General features: G+C 41.5%; 2 protein-coding genes across 17 annotated transcripts in view; both read right to left on the minus strand.

The window, feature by feature from the left end:
• Positions 1-1,923: 1,923 nt before the first annotated feature.
• Positions 1,924-5,946, minus strand: ZNF639 (zinc finger protein 639). Of its 13 annotated transcripts, none has more exons than XM_072344534.1 (6): positions 5,775-5,946; positions 4,799-4,898; positions 4,429-4,496; positions 3,749-3,856; positions 3,403-3,537; positions 1,924-3,145 (listed from the first exon to the last, which is right to left on the minus strand). In XM_072344534.1, exons 3-6 carry the CDS (start codon positions 4,484-4,486, stop codon positions 1,998-2,000), a joined length of 1,449 nt encoding a protein of 482 aa, XP_072200635.1. In that variant the 5' UTR covers positions 4,487-4,496; positions 4,799-4,898; positions 5,775-5,946; the 3' UTR covers positions 1,924-1,997. The 13 variants fall into 13 exon arrangements, with proteins under 13 accessions (XP_072200635.1, XP_072200639.1, XP_072200626.1 ...); XM_072344538.1 differs by having other exon boundaries at positions 4,799-4,931; XM_072344525.1 differs by having other exon boundaries at positions 4,429-4,501; positions 5,775-5,943.
• Positions 5,947-6,572: 626 nt separating this feature from the next.
• The window catches only part of PIK3CA (phosphatidylinositol-4,5-bisphosphate 3-kinase catalytic subunit alpha), a 36,764-nt gene continuing 25,460 nt past the window's right edge, over positions 6,573-17,876 (minus strand). For all 4 annotated transcript variants that reach the window (XM_072344523.1, XM_072344520.1, XM_072344522.1 and 1 more), the window contains exons 18-24: positions 17,506-17,612; positions 16,923-17,044; positions 16,596-16,674; positions 15,056-15,226; positions 14,481-14,598; positions 14,178-14,329; positions 6,573-13,577 (exon numbers count right to left, since the gene is read on the minus strand). In XM_072344523.1, coding sequence (XP_072200624.1) covers positions 13,307-13,577; positions 14,178-14,329; positions 14,481-14,598; positions 15,056-15,226; positions 16,596-16,674; positions 16,923-17,044; positions 17,506-17,612 — 1,020 coding nt within the window. In that variant the 3' untranslated portion in view covers positions 6,573-13,306. The remainder of the gene's footprint in view (positions 13,578-14,177; positions 14,330-14,480; positions 14,599-15,055; positions 15,227-16,595; positions 16,675-16,922; positions 17,045-17,505; positions 17,613-17,876) is intronic.

Here is a 17,876-nt window from a genome sequence, read left to right on the forward strand (position 1 = left end):
CTTATTTCTGCTCCCTTTAAGGTGAGATGAGACCAACTGGTCACATACATTTCCATCTACTTTCTGATACATACAATAAAAAACAACACACCGCAATCCCATGTTTGTAAAATCCTACCTAAGTAAAACCTGAATGTATTTCTTAACTAGACACCGTGGTGTGTGTTTTAGTGTGGAGTCTGCTTTCATGCCACTCCTATGGCATATTCTTTTAATCCCCATTGTAGAGATTAGGAATTGACATAAGTCAATAAGAAGACACCCTGGAGTTCTGAGTCACCAAGATAAGATGGAAGAGAAGCTCCAGCATCCCCCCCAAACTGGTATACCCATATGAGCATAATCAGCCCTCCATATACAGAACAATTCTTATTAGCACTCCGTAAACTACATTATTGCTCCCATATTAAGCCAGGCAATATGAAATTAGTGATACGACTGCAAACACTGACATTCCCTATGGAACAAACTGAAAATATATATAGTTGGGATACAATTGGGTTGTCCTTGTCAAAGACCACATGTAGGATGTGGTACTAAATCATTTTGATACAGTGAAAATAAGTCTTGCCTTTTACTAAACCAGGACTAAATGGCTCATTTTCACATGTTCTGGAAATACTTCTCCAGACATCAGAAAGCCCATAAACTCGCTATATTCAGCCAATGTTTAGCTATAAAGCTTCAGACCAAGTCCCTTGGGAGCTGATTAACACCAAGTCTCACCAATCAAGAAATGTTTCATACATTAATTATGCTTATATAATATTTAGACAGCCTTACAAACTTACAATCAGTACAGAAACATAAACTCCACCATTTTATGGGTTATTTCTGATAGCTAAGACAGTCTAAATGACCTCCCTTAATTATCTGTATAACCATCAGTCACTGAGATATACAGCTATGGACTGAAGCTTAAAAATTCACTTAGTAAGACTGTAATGCCCAAAGGACACCATCTATCTAATCAGAACAGTTGTACTAAATCACTTCAAATTGGGTTTTTTTAGGACTATACCAGTGTTTTGAACCAGTACACAGAAGTTTAACACATACAGATTTAAAATGACTTTCCTCAAATGATTAGTCCCAGAAAGCTCATTATAAATCTATGGAATTCTGAACTAGTTTCCTTACAGAGGCCTTTTCCAAGTGAGGTTGGTGACATATCTCAGAGCTAAGCTTTCAGATATGAAAATTACATTGTATATTCTCAGCTGGGTCACTTCACACATCCCCTTAGAACTGCTCCTCAAAACACGACCCGCACACAAGCTGTACGTCTCCTTTGTGCATCAAAACAAAGACAGCAAGTGAAGGTAAATGAAGGAAATAAAAGGGATGTTGGTGGTCCCTGCTAAACGTGTGGATGAAAGCATTGTTGGGACAGCATTTGAAACTGAACGCTGACCAAAGACTGAAACAAATGATGAGGTAGGATAGGTACCCTCAAGAAAAGACACGCCAATTTTAAAAGCTTATCGAGAATACAAGGTGGTAAATACAGGCTGATGTATCAATTTGGACATTCTCATGCCCAGGAGTTTTTGCAGCACAATTGTCTTCAGCAGGCTGGTGCCATTTCCTAGCAGTGAGCAGTGCCCTGCTGCTGCGGAGGGTAACACCAGCAGGACATGCAGCCGAGGTCAGCATGGTGTCACCTCAGCATGGAGGGAGAAGCTGGCTTTCTCTTTGTCATTTCAAACTCCCAAGAGCTGCTGCTGAACCTTCCATGTGAAAGCGCAGATAACCATTGGAATTATCACAACATGCAACTGCTCCCACTGTCCCTCCCCCCAGAACGTGATCCGTCACACTGTACATGTGATTATACCTACTGAAACTCCAAGGAAAGGAAATTCGTAACACCAAGTCTTTATACATGCTTTGTTGATGTAAAAAACATTAGAACTGTACAAGTGCTGTTAAAACTGTATTTAATATCGTACTTTTAATTCCAATCCTAACAAGCTTATTGCGGGGAAAGAAAGTAATCAAGCTGTCTCATGTATCTGAAGATGACTTAGAAGATCTTTTTCATTTCCAAATCTCATTAAACAATCAGTACATTTATGTGGCAAGTCTGTTGAATGCCTGAAATCCAAATGGGTTTTAAGGTCTTCAATCTGTCCTGTTGAATATTCACAGTATTGACACAAATAAATCCCTTCAGATAAATGAGAGCTTAAATGTTTGCAATACTCCAACATACCTGAAAAGCCCTTTCCACAGTCATCACAAACATGAGGGAATATTTTGGTGTGTTCAATCGCTACGTGCCTGTTGACGTTTGTATGCAGCCTGCTCCTAAAGCCACACACTTGGCATACAAAGAAGTTCTTGCATTTGTCAAAACTGATCTTGTTTATGAGGCTGTACTGCCCACGCTCCTTGTTATGATAGCTGTCGCTGAGCTCTATCAGTCGGCACGCGTGTTCGTTCACCACGTGGCTGTGCAGATCTTCTGGGTCATTTGTTTCGTGCTCACAGAACTGACACAAATACTGCTCGTCACAGCTGTGTTCCTGGAAGTGCAGGTACAACTCGCTGCTGGAGGAGAACTGCATATCACACTGCTCGCACCAGTAAAGGTGGTCATTGAAGTGAGTGTCTGCTATGTGCTGACTCAGATTCTCAAATATCACCGTTTTGTAATCGCAGTATTTACAGATGTACGGGTCCTCCTCGTGCAGTTTCACATGTTCAATGAGCTGCACTTTGCTGGAGAAACTTTCTTTGCAAACTTTACAGACATGAGTGTCCGCACACGTCTTATGCTTCAGGATCATGTGCTGTTTTAAATCAGAGAAGTACTTGCTGTTGAACTCACAGAGCTCGCATTTGTACAGGCCGCTGCTGTTGGCTCTCAGCAAAGGCCATTTCTGCTGAGCTGTGATATTCAAAGCCTGGTTCTTCTCAAAGATTTTACAGCTTTCAAGAGGGATCTCCTCCAGGTCCTCAGCTTCTAGTTTCTCAGGTGACACAGTCTGTGTTTCTATATCATGGACTTCTACAGCATTCACTTCGGTTGTAGAAATTTCTACCGTTTGAATATCCAGAGGTTTTTCTTCTTCTGTAGGGCTGTCACCGAACAGAGGTGAGTCACACGAGTCTTTGCACACTCCATTATTAGCAGCTTTATCTGTAGGAGCACACAGATAATAAAGGTCGGTTAAAAAAAACCCACCAACAACCTGCAAAGCAGCTGGGTCCATATTTAGTTGGTTGTAGAAGCTCCTAAGTGCAAAAAGCAGACACTGTCACCCAGGTACTGGGACTACAACTAACACATAAATAACGTAAGCTAAAAAGCCTTGATTTCTTCTATCAAGCCAAGAAAGTAAAGTATCTGTTACATTAAACACCACTATCTGTGGCTTCCAGCAAACGCACACTTACCTTTATCCTTCTTTTTAGGGTCTGTATAGTGCAACCCTACGTTGGAATGTGACCCACCCCAGTGAGAAGCCCCAGCATGCACTGGACTCCCATCATCATCCGTGTCAATGCTCTGCACCGGACTGTGGTATCTACCTGCAAAGACACAAGGATTTTTTTTACTTCGTTGGAGGACTTTTTTACTTATCATAATTGAAACATGACTTTCAGTCTGAGGCATACCAGATCACAATGATGCTCAGAAGACAACCGCTATGTATCCTGTTCTATATTTACTTATACAAATTGGAGCACAATACGCTTATAGTCGAGTGTTACACAGCAAGACCCCAAAACGCACTCTTACCTCTGTGTTCAGAATACTTTATGTCTGGTTGTTTCATAGAACAGACACTGTAGCAGTGGTCAGAAAAAATCCCACTATTGTCTATGTATTTAGGTGCACCTGAAGAATCTGTGTCAGAAAAAAAAGAAGAGAGATTGACACTAACAAACGGATGTAGCTACATATGATTTAGTATTCGGCAAAATTATCACTGGCTACGTCTTCACTTCTTGCTTTGTGAGCACCATACCCTGATCTGGCACCATTCCTCTTCTGATCTACAGCTTTCAGCTGCTGCCCTTGTGTTCAGAGCATCACATACGGCTGCTGTCGAACCGCTTCCACAGAAGACAGTGAAAGGAGCACAGCTAATGCAGAGCTGAATGCTTATGGACTGCAATGCTTACGGACCCCTTAATCCCAGCTTCCAGGGAATTTCTGCCCTCGGGTGTTAGTAGAATTATCTGCACTTCATGGTTTGGCCAAACTTTCCAACGCGCACGGAGTCCAGAACAAACCTGCTCAGATGTGTGGTCTGAAAGTGGCCTAAGAACAGAAGATGCAGGTGGGTAACCTGCACATTCAATAGAAGTCATCTAAACCCACCCCTCACGTGATTGATTTTCCAAGTACAAACATCGCAGAGCCATGACACTGAGAAACATTAAATGAAGTGTACATAACTAGAGCTCAGTGCTGACCTGAATATCGAGAAGGGTGTAGTGTCTTCCGTTTCCTCTTCTTAGGATGCTCATTCATTTTGAACAGTCTGTGCTAATCACAAAGTGAAAACATTCAAGAATTGAGAAAGACTTCGATTATGTTCCCCCCCCAGCACCTGTCCTGTTCCAGTTATGAAAACATCAGAAGCACAAAAGTAACAAAGAACTGTTTCATATTCCTGCCTCAGGACTAAGCAGGTTCACCCGCACGGACCGCAGCCACTGAAAGCTGCATTAGAAGCAGCTCTCCTGCACGCTGCCGCCTGCTGTCGGATGGGATACCCTGTGGCAGGGGCCTTCAAACAACACTATGGTGCTAGAAATGGAAACAGAAGCAATGCCATCTTACCAAAATCCCACACTCCTCAGCATCAGCAAGCAGAGCAGCTCGGAGGCTGACAGCTGCACCGCTCCCACACGCAGCAAAGGCAGCAGCACAAGGCCTTCATCTGTGGAGGGACAGCGTTTAATAGACTTTAATCCTAAGATAAAGAAAAAACAATCCACCAAACGGCCACATCAGAAACAAACGCAAGAATTGATACTGACGGTAAAGCTAAAACCCATCACGGGGAGCTGATGGCAGCCCTTGGTTAGCACTATCAGCCCGGGCTGCCCTTTGTCTGCAGCTCCCGAAGGGAAACGGAGATGACACCAAATCCGCTCGGCCGATGTGTCGGCCCAAATAACTGCAGCACCGCAAACGGACCCCGAGGCGTTCTGCGGTATTAGGACGCTCACAGGCCCAGATTCAGATCCGAGAGGAACATCCGCATCTCCTGTCACGTTACCGACGCTCTCGTGAGATGAAACAATCGGCACGGAGCACCGGTTTATCGTAACGGGCCAATCTCGGGGCAAGCTGCTTTGACGCCGTATCAGAGGTACCGAACGCCGCCATCGCTTCGGTCGGGAGGGAAGAACCCGCAACGCACCCAGAGCGCGGCGCGGCCGCCAACCCCGCAGCTCCGCCGCCCCTCCCCGAGCCGCGGCCTAGCGGGGCTGAGCGGGGCAGCAGAGCGGCGTGAGCGGGCTCCGCGAGGGAGGGCCCGGCCACAAGACGGCGATGGGAGCGTGCGCGGAGCAAGCGTGAGTCACGGCTACGGCCGGAGGGATGCGGGGGGAGGAGGCGCCGAGCAGCGGCTTCGCGCTTCAAATGGCGCCGGGGAGAGGGATTAAGATGGGGGCGGGCGGGAGAAAGCGGGGAGAGGCCCCGCGGGGCGAACCGGCCGAAGGGAGGCGGGCGCCGGCGGGAGCCACGCGGATCCCCGGCGCTCCGGGCGACGCCGCGGTCGCCCCTCCCGCGCCTCGCCGCCGGGACTCACCTTCTGCTCCGCGCCCGGCACGCACCGCAGCCGCCTCCGGACGCGGCGGGCCCCGCGGGGGAAGGGGCGGAGCGGGGCGAGCGGCTGCCGCCACCACGGCGCCCTCTGGCGGACACGGAGGGGAGGGCGCGTACCGGCTCCGGGCGGCGATGTGTGGGGGGGGCGCCGAGGGGGCTGCCGGGAGGCCTTTCCCCCGCCCCGTTATTACACGAGGAGCTGGTTGGGGCGCGGCGCTGCCTCTGCGTTGAAAGAGGTGCGGGAGGCAGTCGGTATTGTGCTGGGCTTTGTTGATAAAATCGGACCTGCAGTGAGAAAACAGCGCTTTAGGGGCAGCTGATTCGGTTACAGCCATGCAGGCAGAGCTTTCACCCTATGGTCGTGCACTTTGAAAGCAGGCAGCACAGCTACAAGCACAGCGGTCCTTTTGAAGGCACATTGCAGAGGGCTCCGAAAGTAAAGCAGTTCAGCTCTCCGCTCGAGCTGGATTACCACTCAGAGAAGATTTTAGCATCTCTCTCTGGTTTGTGCTGTAACTTGCTCTAACTGGAAGCAGAAAGAAGCCCAGGTGGAAGCCACCTCCTGGCCCAGTATTTATCCCCACCTAAATTAACACATGTAAGCATTTCTACCTCCTTTCTTCAAGCCTTCCCAAGAAACCCCCCCCCAAAAAACCAAATCACCCCTCCACAACTTGAGCTGCTGTAAATTCTCATTTCAGAACAAGCGTACCAACCATATTACTTTAATTTAGTTTTTAGTATATACAGGAACACTCCAAAGTGTGATAAAAACCCCAAGTGGTATTTTTTCTTTAATTAACAGCATATGATACAGACGACGGAGATAAATAAAAAGACTTTTTACAGTTCCCCATGAACATGAACTACAATTAAGTGTCACAGGCCAAAAAAGTTTGCTCGTTACTTCGGTAGCACAGCAGAAGGGATTTTTTTCCTTGTAATGTACTGCATGGTTTTCTCGGTACAACAATACATGCATCTTACTGCAGATCTTCAACGTGTTTTGGCCCATTATTACTAAAAAATCATTGTTCTCTAGCTATTATACCACAGGACCTGTATTACAGAATGACATACACATCCCAACAACCCCCCGCCCCCCATAGTGGTTATTTCAAAGATAGCTGTCTCGTTTTAAAAAGGTATTCAGCACTGGTGGGTGTTTATACTCTCTTTTTTGATGCAGACACAGACTGCCACTAGCTTCCATAAAGCAGCATAAGCATCAAGAGAATACATGCTCCTGGGCTCTGTCTATGCAAAATGCCAGCAGAATCCTGGTCAAGGGCAGGGACCCCTGATCCTCTGCTCAGCACTGGGGTGACCAAACCAGCAGCACTGGGCTCCCCAGTACAAGAGACATGGACATACTGGAGCTGGTCCAGTAAAGAGCTATAAAGACACAGGATACCTATTGTGAGACTGAGAACTGGGATTGTTTTAGACCGGTGAAGAGAAAGCTCACTGTCACCTTGTCAGTATATACACATACCTAACATAGGGGGATAAAGAAGGTAGGAAAGGCTCTTTTTGGTGCTCTACACAAGGACATTAGGCAATGAAATAGAGGGAATTTCATTCAAACATCAAGAAAAAGCTTTTAGTGTGAATCCTCCTTCTCTGGGGTGGCCGGGGCAGCCTGCTCTAGCTGACCCTGCACCAAACATCAGTCAGACTGGATGGTCTCCAAAGGACCCTGACAACCTCAGTTCTGTGCAGTTCCATGACAACTCTTGCTGTCACAGTGCTGGTAGCAGTGACAGCAATACCTTCCAAACTTCAAGCACAGGAACCTGGGACATCAGGCTGCAGCCATATGTTGTTCTTTTTCAGCATCCTTTTCTCCAGCAGGCAAAGGGATTTTGGTGGTATAGGTGGAATAGGGAAAGGAGAGAAAAGATGACACTCCCAGATGATGAAATTATACATTTACATTTGCACACACACAAAAGAAAGATGATAAATGTAGACCACAGTGGTTATAAAGCAAGAAGAATTCATCTCCTTCCTCCCTTCCTCTCACTCTCACCCAGATGAAGCAGTAAGACAACTTAGGCCAGCCCGGTACAGCTGGTAATTTAGACTTTAGAACACTATTACTAAATGCTGGGTATTAAGCAAATACATACAGAGCAATGAAACAAAGCTGAATTAGACCACAGCTGTAAACAAACACAACTTGGACCTCATGGATGGAACTACAGCAGATGTAAGAACCTTGGGAGATAGAACTTCTGCTTCAGTTCAGCAACACAGTTGTCAGGTTTAACTGGGAGTAATTCTAATACTGGAACAGGCTCCTCATTGAACTGATAGTGTTACACTGAACTAAACTATTTGATAGCTACTGGGGAATTGGCACCAGAGCTTCAGGAGTCAAGATGTGTATTTTTTGGCTTTTCTCATGCTGAAAAAAACTTGTGTCACCTACAGAAAAGACAGCAAGGACACTTAAGACATGAATGCAAATCAATGGGAAAGCTAACAGAGCACTGCTTAATCTCTTGCAAATACTTTAAGTTGTTCTTAGACTGTGGGCATGCCCTTTTTAAGGGAGAGGAGTGTTGGAGAAGAAAGGGATGTGGACGGAGGGGCCCCACCTCTGTGCTGCGGTCAGGAATGCTAACACAGCACATCTTGTACTTTTGAATTCTATCTCGTAAAGCCAGAAGTTAAGAATGCTGTGCTCTAAATACCGCATTAAGAACAACTGCATTTCTCCCGAGTGTGGGTTTGCAAGTCTTAATACTGTGAAGGAGTAGAAGGAGGAAACTTAAAGTTTTCTTTAAGATAATAAGCAATAAACCTCAAAGTCCCATAAATAAAAGCTACTACAGACAAAATGACCACAGTTAGGAATTAAAGAGCTAAAAAGGCTAGTTAATAAAGAAAGACTGTTTGCAAATAAAACAGTCAGGGATTTAATTGGGCAGCTAGTGCCCATCACTGCCATTTAAAGAGCACCCTTCACACTGAATCATACAAACAAGTAGTCTGGGACTTCAATATACACAGAGCCTAATTCTGATCTCATTTGCTATTGTGAATCTAGAGTGTTTCTAATGAAATCTGTGTTATACCTGCACACAGCGAAGCCAGAATTTCCCAAAAACCAGAGCACCTAAACCTGGGTAGTGTCTGCAAACAGATTAAAAGCCATCCCACACACCATCAGCTGCAGGGCTGGGTGGTGAGCTACCCACCCATCGCTTCAGACAGAGAGAACCTTACCCTAAACTGAGACAGCTTTCAGCACACACACAAAAAGAAACAGATAAAGATTCGTTATTTGTACGAAACATATATTACAAAATTAAAATGGAGATTCAACAAACTGCAACGATATCTACAGCTACGTAGTATTGAACAACAAATGAAAGCCAAATAAAACCAACAACGAAAGCGTGGTTCTTCTTTCAAGTAAAACTGAAACAAAAGAAAGAAACCATGGGAACTGAAAAGAGACCTCGGGAAGCAGCAGATTACAGTTCTCTCTGTAACACCAACCGTTCCCATTGACTTAAAAATGTCAGACATCAACAGAACAGTAATTTCAGTGGCTTCGTTTTTGTTTTTCAAACGGGCCCAGCCCGCATCTGCAACCTGTGCAGACATGCAAAACAGGAGGAACTCATGATTATTGTTTAGAACAGGTGCTGGCACGTGCCAGTTATTAAATGACAAGGAACACGCCAGTTGTAGAATGACAAAGAAAATGCCTTTGAGTTGTCGACAAAGACATGCTACTGAGTGCTAAAGGGCTATTAACACTTTACATGGAAAGGAAAGCTGAAAAACCAAAGCAACCCTCCAGAAGACCAGCAGCAGGGTCAGCACATACAGTTCTCTATGAGCTTGGTAATTTCTATATTGCCTTTGATGTATAGGCTTATCTTCTCCACAAGATACCAAAGCACCGACAATTGTGGTTTTCTTTAAATGCCTTCCCTCCTCTCCCCCCTGTTTATACTGAAAGTATGTCTGAAACAACCTGCAGATGCACTCCTTCTGAGCAGAAACTGCATAAGTCAGAGGTGCTTTTTGAGCTACCTCCAGGAAAGCAAAGAATGTATATTAAGAATTCCTAATCAGCGGCAACCTGCTTCATTTGTCATTAAATCAAACACAACTAGCTTCACAGTTGAGGTTAAAGTGATATTTCACTGATTTCTTCCTAATGCTTTGCAGTAACACGTACAGCCCGGTCCTGGGCTCCTTGCTCCAGCAGCTCTCATACAAAGTTTTGCAGGAACAAGGTGTTCAGATTCAACTCAAGCCCAAAACAAGCTGCATAGTGCTTTGTGCGTCTGATACTCAGAATGAAGGGAAAACTTTCCAATGTCCATGAAGTGGGAATAGTTAAAGAAAACAAAAACCCCAATTCCAAGCAATCCAAAACAATCTAGAGCTCAGTTACAGGTGCTTTCACAGTCCATAAGCGGATCTTATTTCTGATATTGAGAATAGATGACATCACCCTATTTACATCAACCTAAGTCAATAGAAACTACATTATCTTTAGTGAATTTATATCAGAGAAAAGCGGCATAACAAGGAAAGGTAATTAGTATTAAATGCCTTGAAGCTGAAACCCCTTTTTTCCCCCCTGAAACACCAGCAGAGTGTTTTCCAAATGCCCATCTTGGTTACAGTAGGAACAATAGTTTAACACCCACGATCTTCCCTTTTCTGTTTTTAAACAACTATAATTTATCCCACATCACAGTATGTCTATCACTACGTTTCCTTTCTTTTATTATTTGATGTCCATATGAACTTCTACAGCTCATGCACAGCATATAGTCGCAGTAAGTTTTGGAAACAGAGCCTGATTCCTCAATACCTTCCTGTTTGTGCAAAAAGGGTGCAAAACACTGTATGCTTGAACTGAAAGACATTTATATCCGTATTTACACAAGTATATGGTTAAGAAGGGGTAAAGTACAAAAGAAGGCGGGCTCATAGGATGCAAGAAATTTGAGTTTTATCTTTCCATCCTGGTTGGAAAAGTCCAACCATCCTCATATAAAAAAAGTAAAACATTGTTTCATTAATAGATAAATAATGATAATGTAGCACCTAATGTGGCATTTGTGCAACTATTTTACTCTGTTAAATTAAGAGTTATAGCCAACAGGGTTTCAGATTTTGCAAACAAAACTATTTAAACTCATTGGAAAAAAAAGCCATGTTTTCAAAGAGCTACACCATTAGTGTTGATTGCAAAGTAATCTGTACAAAAGTAATGTTGCTTTAGGAAGTATGACCAAGGTTAGCAGGAGTCAAAATATGAACATGGAAAAATAAAAAGGAATATGTAACAGTCAATAAAGAATAATGGGAAGTCAGTTGCACTACTCCAAAGGGTTTCGTAGAACTACGGAAATGAAACTTCACATTTCCCACACACTATTCTTGGAACTCCCGTAGCTTTCACTAAGTCAGCTTTCCCCCCCCCACAACATTGTCAAGTATCTGTGTGTACAGTAATCAACTGCAAGAGCTTGACTATGAAAGGATCTCCAAAAACCACAATCCTGGCTTTACAATCCCCAAAGTCTTTCATAACGTAATTGATTGCACATTTTTAATATATTACAATTTGCTAAATTAAGCCAACCACTCATTACCTCATCAGTACGGCCTGCACAAAGTACAGTTTATTTATATACTTATATTCTAATCTAACACCAGCTGTCAGCATATTTTATATTACATGTGGTATTGCACTTTTTGAGTGGCACCTCGGTGTGTGTTTAGAAGTGAATGAGTTGAAACCCTGAAAGCCCCAGACCTTTGGAATTCACTTCAAGTGCTGCCAATCTAGCAAGCTTAAAATGTTAGGGGGAACATCACCCTCAGAATCATGGGTTTCACTAATTAGAAAACAAAAGAAAACAAACAGCCTTTTTAGTAGTTAGAAAAACAGTCCTGCCTGAAGTTGTGCATGAGGGCAATCTGACATCCTTTTTACTCTGAACTGTTTCAAAAAAGTGGTGCCAATTTAATTGATTGCACACATCGTAATTGTGTTGGAGGACAACAACTAGATTTACAAATATATATATATATATATTACACGCACACAAAACAGACAAAGCTATAAAATGTTTGGTAACTCCACATGCTTTGAGCTAGCCAACATATCTGCTGCATGTTGAACTGCTTATTACTGATCATAATGAAAACCTAAACAGCTATTTCTGACTCATTGGTTACTGGATTAAACAACCACTTCCAGAGCGGAGGAAGAAAGAGGAGAAATGATGGACCCAAAAGTTGAGGGTTTCAACATACGTTCCTTGAATAGCCAGCAAATCACTTCAGTAATGTGAAGAGTTTTGTCCCAATTTTTATTTATTTTTTAGAGTCTTAGGCCAAGTTCACCTCTGGCATTAGTGGGTGTGCCTCCCACCGCTTCAATGGCACTTGTGTCCTCTTTCACCAGGGTTGAATTTGGTCCTATAACTGGTCACCTTCAGTGACATTAAGAGAAATGGGAGCCTTGGACAGATAGAACTGGGCTGCAAAATTAAGAGTGAATATTGGATAAATCATGTAAATAAAGAATATATATTAATAATAGTTCCTATTATATAAATAGCCTTTATAAAAAAATAATCTTTCAATAATTTTAATAACGCACCTTTTTTTTAGGTTCTTGGAAAAGATGTATGAAAAAAATCTATTCAGTTCAAGTTAGATTAAAGCAAACCTAAGATGAACACTACAACTCTTTGTTGCACTAAACCCAATTCTGACCATTCAGTTTCCAGGTTAGTCAGTTTTGGGGGATGATAAGAAAGGTTTCTTTGTGAAGGTATGAATTGCACCCCTAGAAATACTGAGCAGAAGAAACACCATACTGAATGGGCCTATTTCCTACGGCTTCCTGAAACTGTGCAGATGACAGACTCAGAAATCAAAGGATCATCTAAACCCCATGTATGTTAATGCCTCTGAGCACATTTAAAAGGCACTGTCCTCTCATTATTTTTAGATCTTCGAGCTTAAACTCCTTCCCTTCAAACCACACTGCATTTAAATATTAACTACTGCTTGAACTTTCTTTCAATGCTTCTCAGTCCAGCATAGTAATGTAGCCTGCTGTCCAGCATAGTCATACAGCCTGCTGTACCAGACCTAAGGTAAAATGTGATGGACTCTGTATTCATGCTGGTCCTATTTTCTTTTTCCTTTTAATTTATCCTATCAAATGAAAAAAGGAAACATTCTTCCAAAGTTTACCTTTTTGGGCTTAAGGCATAACATGAAGTCACACATCATACTAAAGCTTAATTTTTGAAGAGTACAATTTTAGTGCTATCTGAAACCCTGTTTTACATCATTTTTCAACAGTTGTCTGAACAGTTTGTCTTTTTTCTTGCCAGAAGTTCTAATATCATTCATGGTTTGTGCAATTCCTATGCAACCAGTCTTTGCTGCTAACAGGTATTAACAGTGTAGTACCCACAAAGCGGGTTATTAGTTCTCATTTTCTTCACTTTCATTTCAGTTCAAAGCATGTTGCTTTATTGTGTGGAAGATCCAGTCCATTTTTGTTGTCCAGCCACCATGGTGAGCATCATTCATTTGCTTCATGAAGTACTCAAGAGCTTCCTGCTCAGTTTTGTCCAATGCAAGGGTCTTTCGAATGTACGCAATATCGTCAAAGGACTGCAGTTCTGGCATTCCTGAGCCAAGCATCATGGAGAAGAGATTTATGAACAGATTGGCATGCTGCCGAATTGCTAGATAAGCCTTATAACACATCTCTTGAAACCTAGAGAAGATAGAGAAGAAAAACCACAACCACAAAAAACAACACTCAGTATATTGCCTTGTTGGATGCGTTTCTTTTTCACTTCTATAAAAAAGGTTTTCAAGCAACTATATACAGATAAAAGGTAGACATTTATATCTTAGTGAAACCCAACAAACATTAAGAAAAACATCCTTATCTTCCTACTCAGATTATTTTAATTGCTGTAAGACTTAGTAATGGTCTAGCCTCAATTTTCAACTTAAGCAAACATTCAACAACTCTAAGGGAATACACAGAGCTATTTTACTTATTTGTGCCGACATTTCAGATCATAAAGCAAGTTTCCTGATCAACTGCTGCAAGCAGCGCTAGCCTGGTGATCATCAGCAAGAGATACACTTCTGTCCCACACCTTTATGAAGTTACTGTTCAGCCTTAGCTACTCTTCAGAATGCACTGAATACAGGAGCATTTCCTCTGTTGAGGAAATTGAGCTGAGTGAGAAACATCTTTTTATGAGAAACAACAATACTCTTCAGTTAAAAATTAAAGGTCACCAGAACTGCAGTTTGTGTATTTAATGTTCCGTAATTTAAATGGTTTCAGACAGGTACTTACCTTTCAAACTCCCTCGTTTTGGTACATTCTTGGGCTCCTTTACTAATCACTATTAAGAAGTCCTGTGTTAAGACAAAGGGCACACGCTCTCTTTTGTAGCCAAATTTCTTCTTCTTGTGGTCAAGGAAGTGGCCAAAGTCAATATGAAACAGCTTGGAAAGACAAAAAGGTATTTTAAGATTAGTAAGTCCTTGCTGGAAGGAAGTAATTGTAAAATTGCTCATTCCTCATATTTCAGACTACTTTTTAAAAAAACAAACATCAAATAGAACAGTTCTATTAGGCTGCAAAAATAGATCTTACTTGTCCATCATCTTTCACCATGATGTTACTGTTGTGGCGATCACCAATGCCCAGTATAAAGGTAGCAACACAGTAGCCAGCACAAGAACGTGTAAACAAATCAATAGCTGCATCATACCTATAGAAAGCAAAGAAAACATATTGCTACAGATACCCTAATAATACAAAATTGTCAATTTATTTATTTAAAAGGTGTGAACCAATTTTACTATATTCACTCAATGAAGTAGTTTCTAGACTTTACTGCATGCACTGGAAATATCAATAGTTACAGTTAAGCACATGGAATAGTAAACAAGCTATTAAAATGACAGTCTATCTTCTAAAGACAGGCACAAGTTTTCTCTTGGAGGAACTTCAGTTAAACACGTCGGCTCAATTCTTCTGCCCTCAACTTGCTCTACTGTTGGGAAGTCACATAACTACTCAAACTCATTAAATACAAAGCAAATGCAAACAGGACTATTGGGCAAATTGGAGCAGACTATTTCCCACTAGGATACATTTTAGTTCTCTTGAAGATTCCGTCAGAAAGAGCAAATGAACAAGGAAAACACAGCAACAAGAAATCTCACATTTCTCCTTTGTTCTTGTCCTTGAGCCACTGATGCAACGTGTGGCTGTTGAACTGCAGTGCTCCCTTTAAGCCTCCTTTACACTGAATCTGCATGATCGTATGAGAACTTCTTACTACCTCAATGAGTCCCACACAGTCACCAATAGACAAACAACCATAAGGCAACATCCTGCAAGAGAAAGGATTTTATGAAATAAAACATTTTAAGACAGCAAGCAAAAGGCATTGTTTTTATGATCTTTACAAGTGCTGTGTTACTGACTTTAGGACATGAAAGTCTGATTTAGTGTTTTACATGTGTATTGTATGTTGTCACTGGTTTTGTGAACAAAGCATACTGGACATTAGTCCTGTAACATGCCAAACACCGTATCCACCACTGCTGCTCTTCAGCTTTGTATGAGGATAAATTTTTTCCTTAAACTTTAATTAATGCATTTTTGGAGGCTTTGGGAATGCATTGGAGAAGCCTCTTAAGAAGGCATGCAGAATAACTTAACAGTATCTATTCAACTATATTAAAACTGAAGTCAGAATCTAAGCATTCAGAAAGTGACTTTTAGGACTTATGAATTCCTACGCATGGAATGTTCAAAGTGGTATTAATGGCCTAACTATACCCAGAAGGCCATTTACTCATGTGCTCTTTAAAGTTCATAAATTATTCTGTAGTCTGTAAGTGAAACTTGAAAGACTGATACAGTAAACCAATTTTCTCTTTACAAGTAGAAGAAATTATTTCATGTCTCCCTCTTTTTCCCCTCCCTACAGTTCTCTGCCCCTACCCCCACCAAATCTGCATTTCTCCTGTAAGTTGCATTTGAAACGTTTTTTCTGAGGGAAGTCAGAGCAGTCTTTTATTCAAATACTGAAAGAAACAACATTATCATGTTTAAACACCCCCTCTTAAAAGATCTTGGAGAGTCCTGCTTCTAAGGAAACCCATTTCTCTCCAGAACTTTCTTTCCTTATTAGGGTAAAAGTGTCTCACTAAAAGAAGAAAACAGCCTTCTAGCTACAATGGTATAGCATAAAAGGTTTTTGGTGATAAAAAGCACACAACAGAACCATAAATCATCAAGACTCAGTTTGATCTAAGAGACTGGATCACCAGTGCAGTGAGTAACCAGCAGCAGAACTAACTGCTGGTGTTGCCATGGAGGTGAGCTTCTCTGCTCTGGATTAAAAGTTATTTGCTGAAGGCTCTAAGTTTGGTGACCTGTTCAAAGCAAATGCTACAGATACCATCAGCAGACTACGGGGTGGCTTGTTTGCATGACATTTGGTAGCCATTCCTGCTATGTAGATCCTCATAGCAACTTGAATAAGACAAACATTTTTCAAACGGAACTGTTAACTTCACAGAATCCAGTTTAGCTAAGTGAAGGTTATAAAAAATCCACTTAAGAATATACAAGCATTCCTACTTATTGCATTTTACTTACTACCTTTGGGTAGTAGAGGAGTAATCTCTAGTAACAAACCAAAGCATTAACCATTAGGAACAGAATTGCTTAAGAATAACTTCTAATGCTTACCGAAGATCAAGACCTTGATTTTGCCAGATGTTTTCCATAATTCTAATTATCTGAAGTGTCAGCATGTCTTGACGCAAGTCTAGAATAATCAAATAGATAAGACAGCAAGTTCAATAACACAGGATACTGTCGCATCTTATTTCTTTTAGAAATACTTTTGAGTGGTGAAGTCAAATAAGGATTGTATAGATAAATGCAGGTTTTGTTCTCTCAAGAAAGAATGGCTTGTAGGGAGGTGAGAATGAATATAAACTTGCGGTGATGATTTTAAAGCTGTTTAAAAATATATGTTAAAACACAACAACGGAATTGTCACATGAACCTTACCATCTCCGTTTTTAAAGATTATCTCATTGTTCTGAAATAGCAATTCAGACATTATATCTGGGTTTTCCCAGTTCAACCACAGGGGCCTTTTTGCAGATGACATTATTCTGCACTCCTCAAGCCTATAAACAAAAAAAGAAGATAAGACATGAAACAGGGATATTTAGATTCTCATATCTTTTTCCATAACACTATTAGACTTTCCATGTTCTTCAAAATATTTGAGCTGGTATCAAATTAAGTATGCACAGGGAACTGAAAATCAACCACTGTTTTCATCTTGAAATTTACATTAGTAACTGCAGTGCTAGTCATTGGCTAACCACAAGTGAAGAGTTAGCTATGCTAATTTTTCCTCTGGCAGCGTGTGTTCCTTACACTTGGAAAAAGGTCTGCAGTTCCTACCACCTAACAGGGATGACAAACTATCATGTTGTTCTCTACTTTATTAAATAATTACACTGAAAATACCTCACTTAAGTAAAACACAGTATTTAGCATGTTAACATTCAACTGTAATGTTGTTAACGTTACTCAGCATTTACTTAGTTATCTGGACAGATTTCAGAACTGAAGACAATACCGAAGATTTCCCAGTTGATGAGCAGGATTAAGAGGAGAGATAAAGCCTTGTAAAGCATCCATAAAATCTGGGCGTCTCATTTGCTCAACAAGAAACTTCATCTGCACCTAAAAAATAATTACATTCAGGTTGTAAGAACACTGACTAAATGTAAGTGAAGATCGGTGACTGTATTGCCACAGGTTACACAATTCAAAGCTATCAATTCAGGTTCCATTAGCTTAAGATACAGACAATAGCAATATGCACACAAAATACTACAACTTACAAGATACTACCTACTGAAGTTAGTAGTATGAATACATTTCTAGTTAATCCAGTAAAATAGTTCTAGTGATTCCTATGACTTAATAGCAAAAGTTTTGATGTGT

Source organism: Excalfactoria chinensis, chromosome 9 (assembly GCF_039878825.1).
Source record: "Excalfactoria chinensis isolate bCotChi1 chromosome 9, bCotChi1.hap2, whole genome shotgun sequence".
Classification (NCBI taxonomy): Eukaryota; Metazoa; Chordata; class Aves; order Galliformes; family Phasianidae; genus Excalfactoria; species Excalfactoria chinensis.

Coding starts and splice junctions, on each gene's coding strand:
- ZNF639 (XM_072344534.1), bottom strand. CDS start 4,486: ATGAATGAGCATCCTAAGAAGAGGAAACGGAAGACACTACACCCTTCT. Junction 3,857..4,428: donor ACACCCTTCTCGATATTCAG/GTCAGCACTGAG, acceptor TTTCTGACACAG/ATTCTTCAGGTGCACCTAAA. Junction 3,538..3,748: donor AAAGTATTCTGAACACAGAG/GTAAGAGTGCGT, acceptor GTGTCTTTGCAG/GTAGATACCACAGTCCGGTG.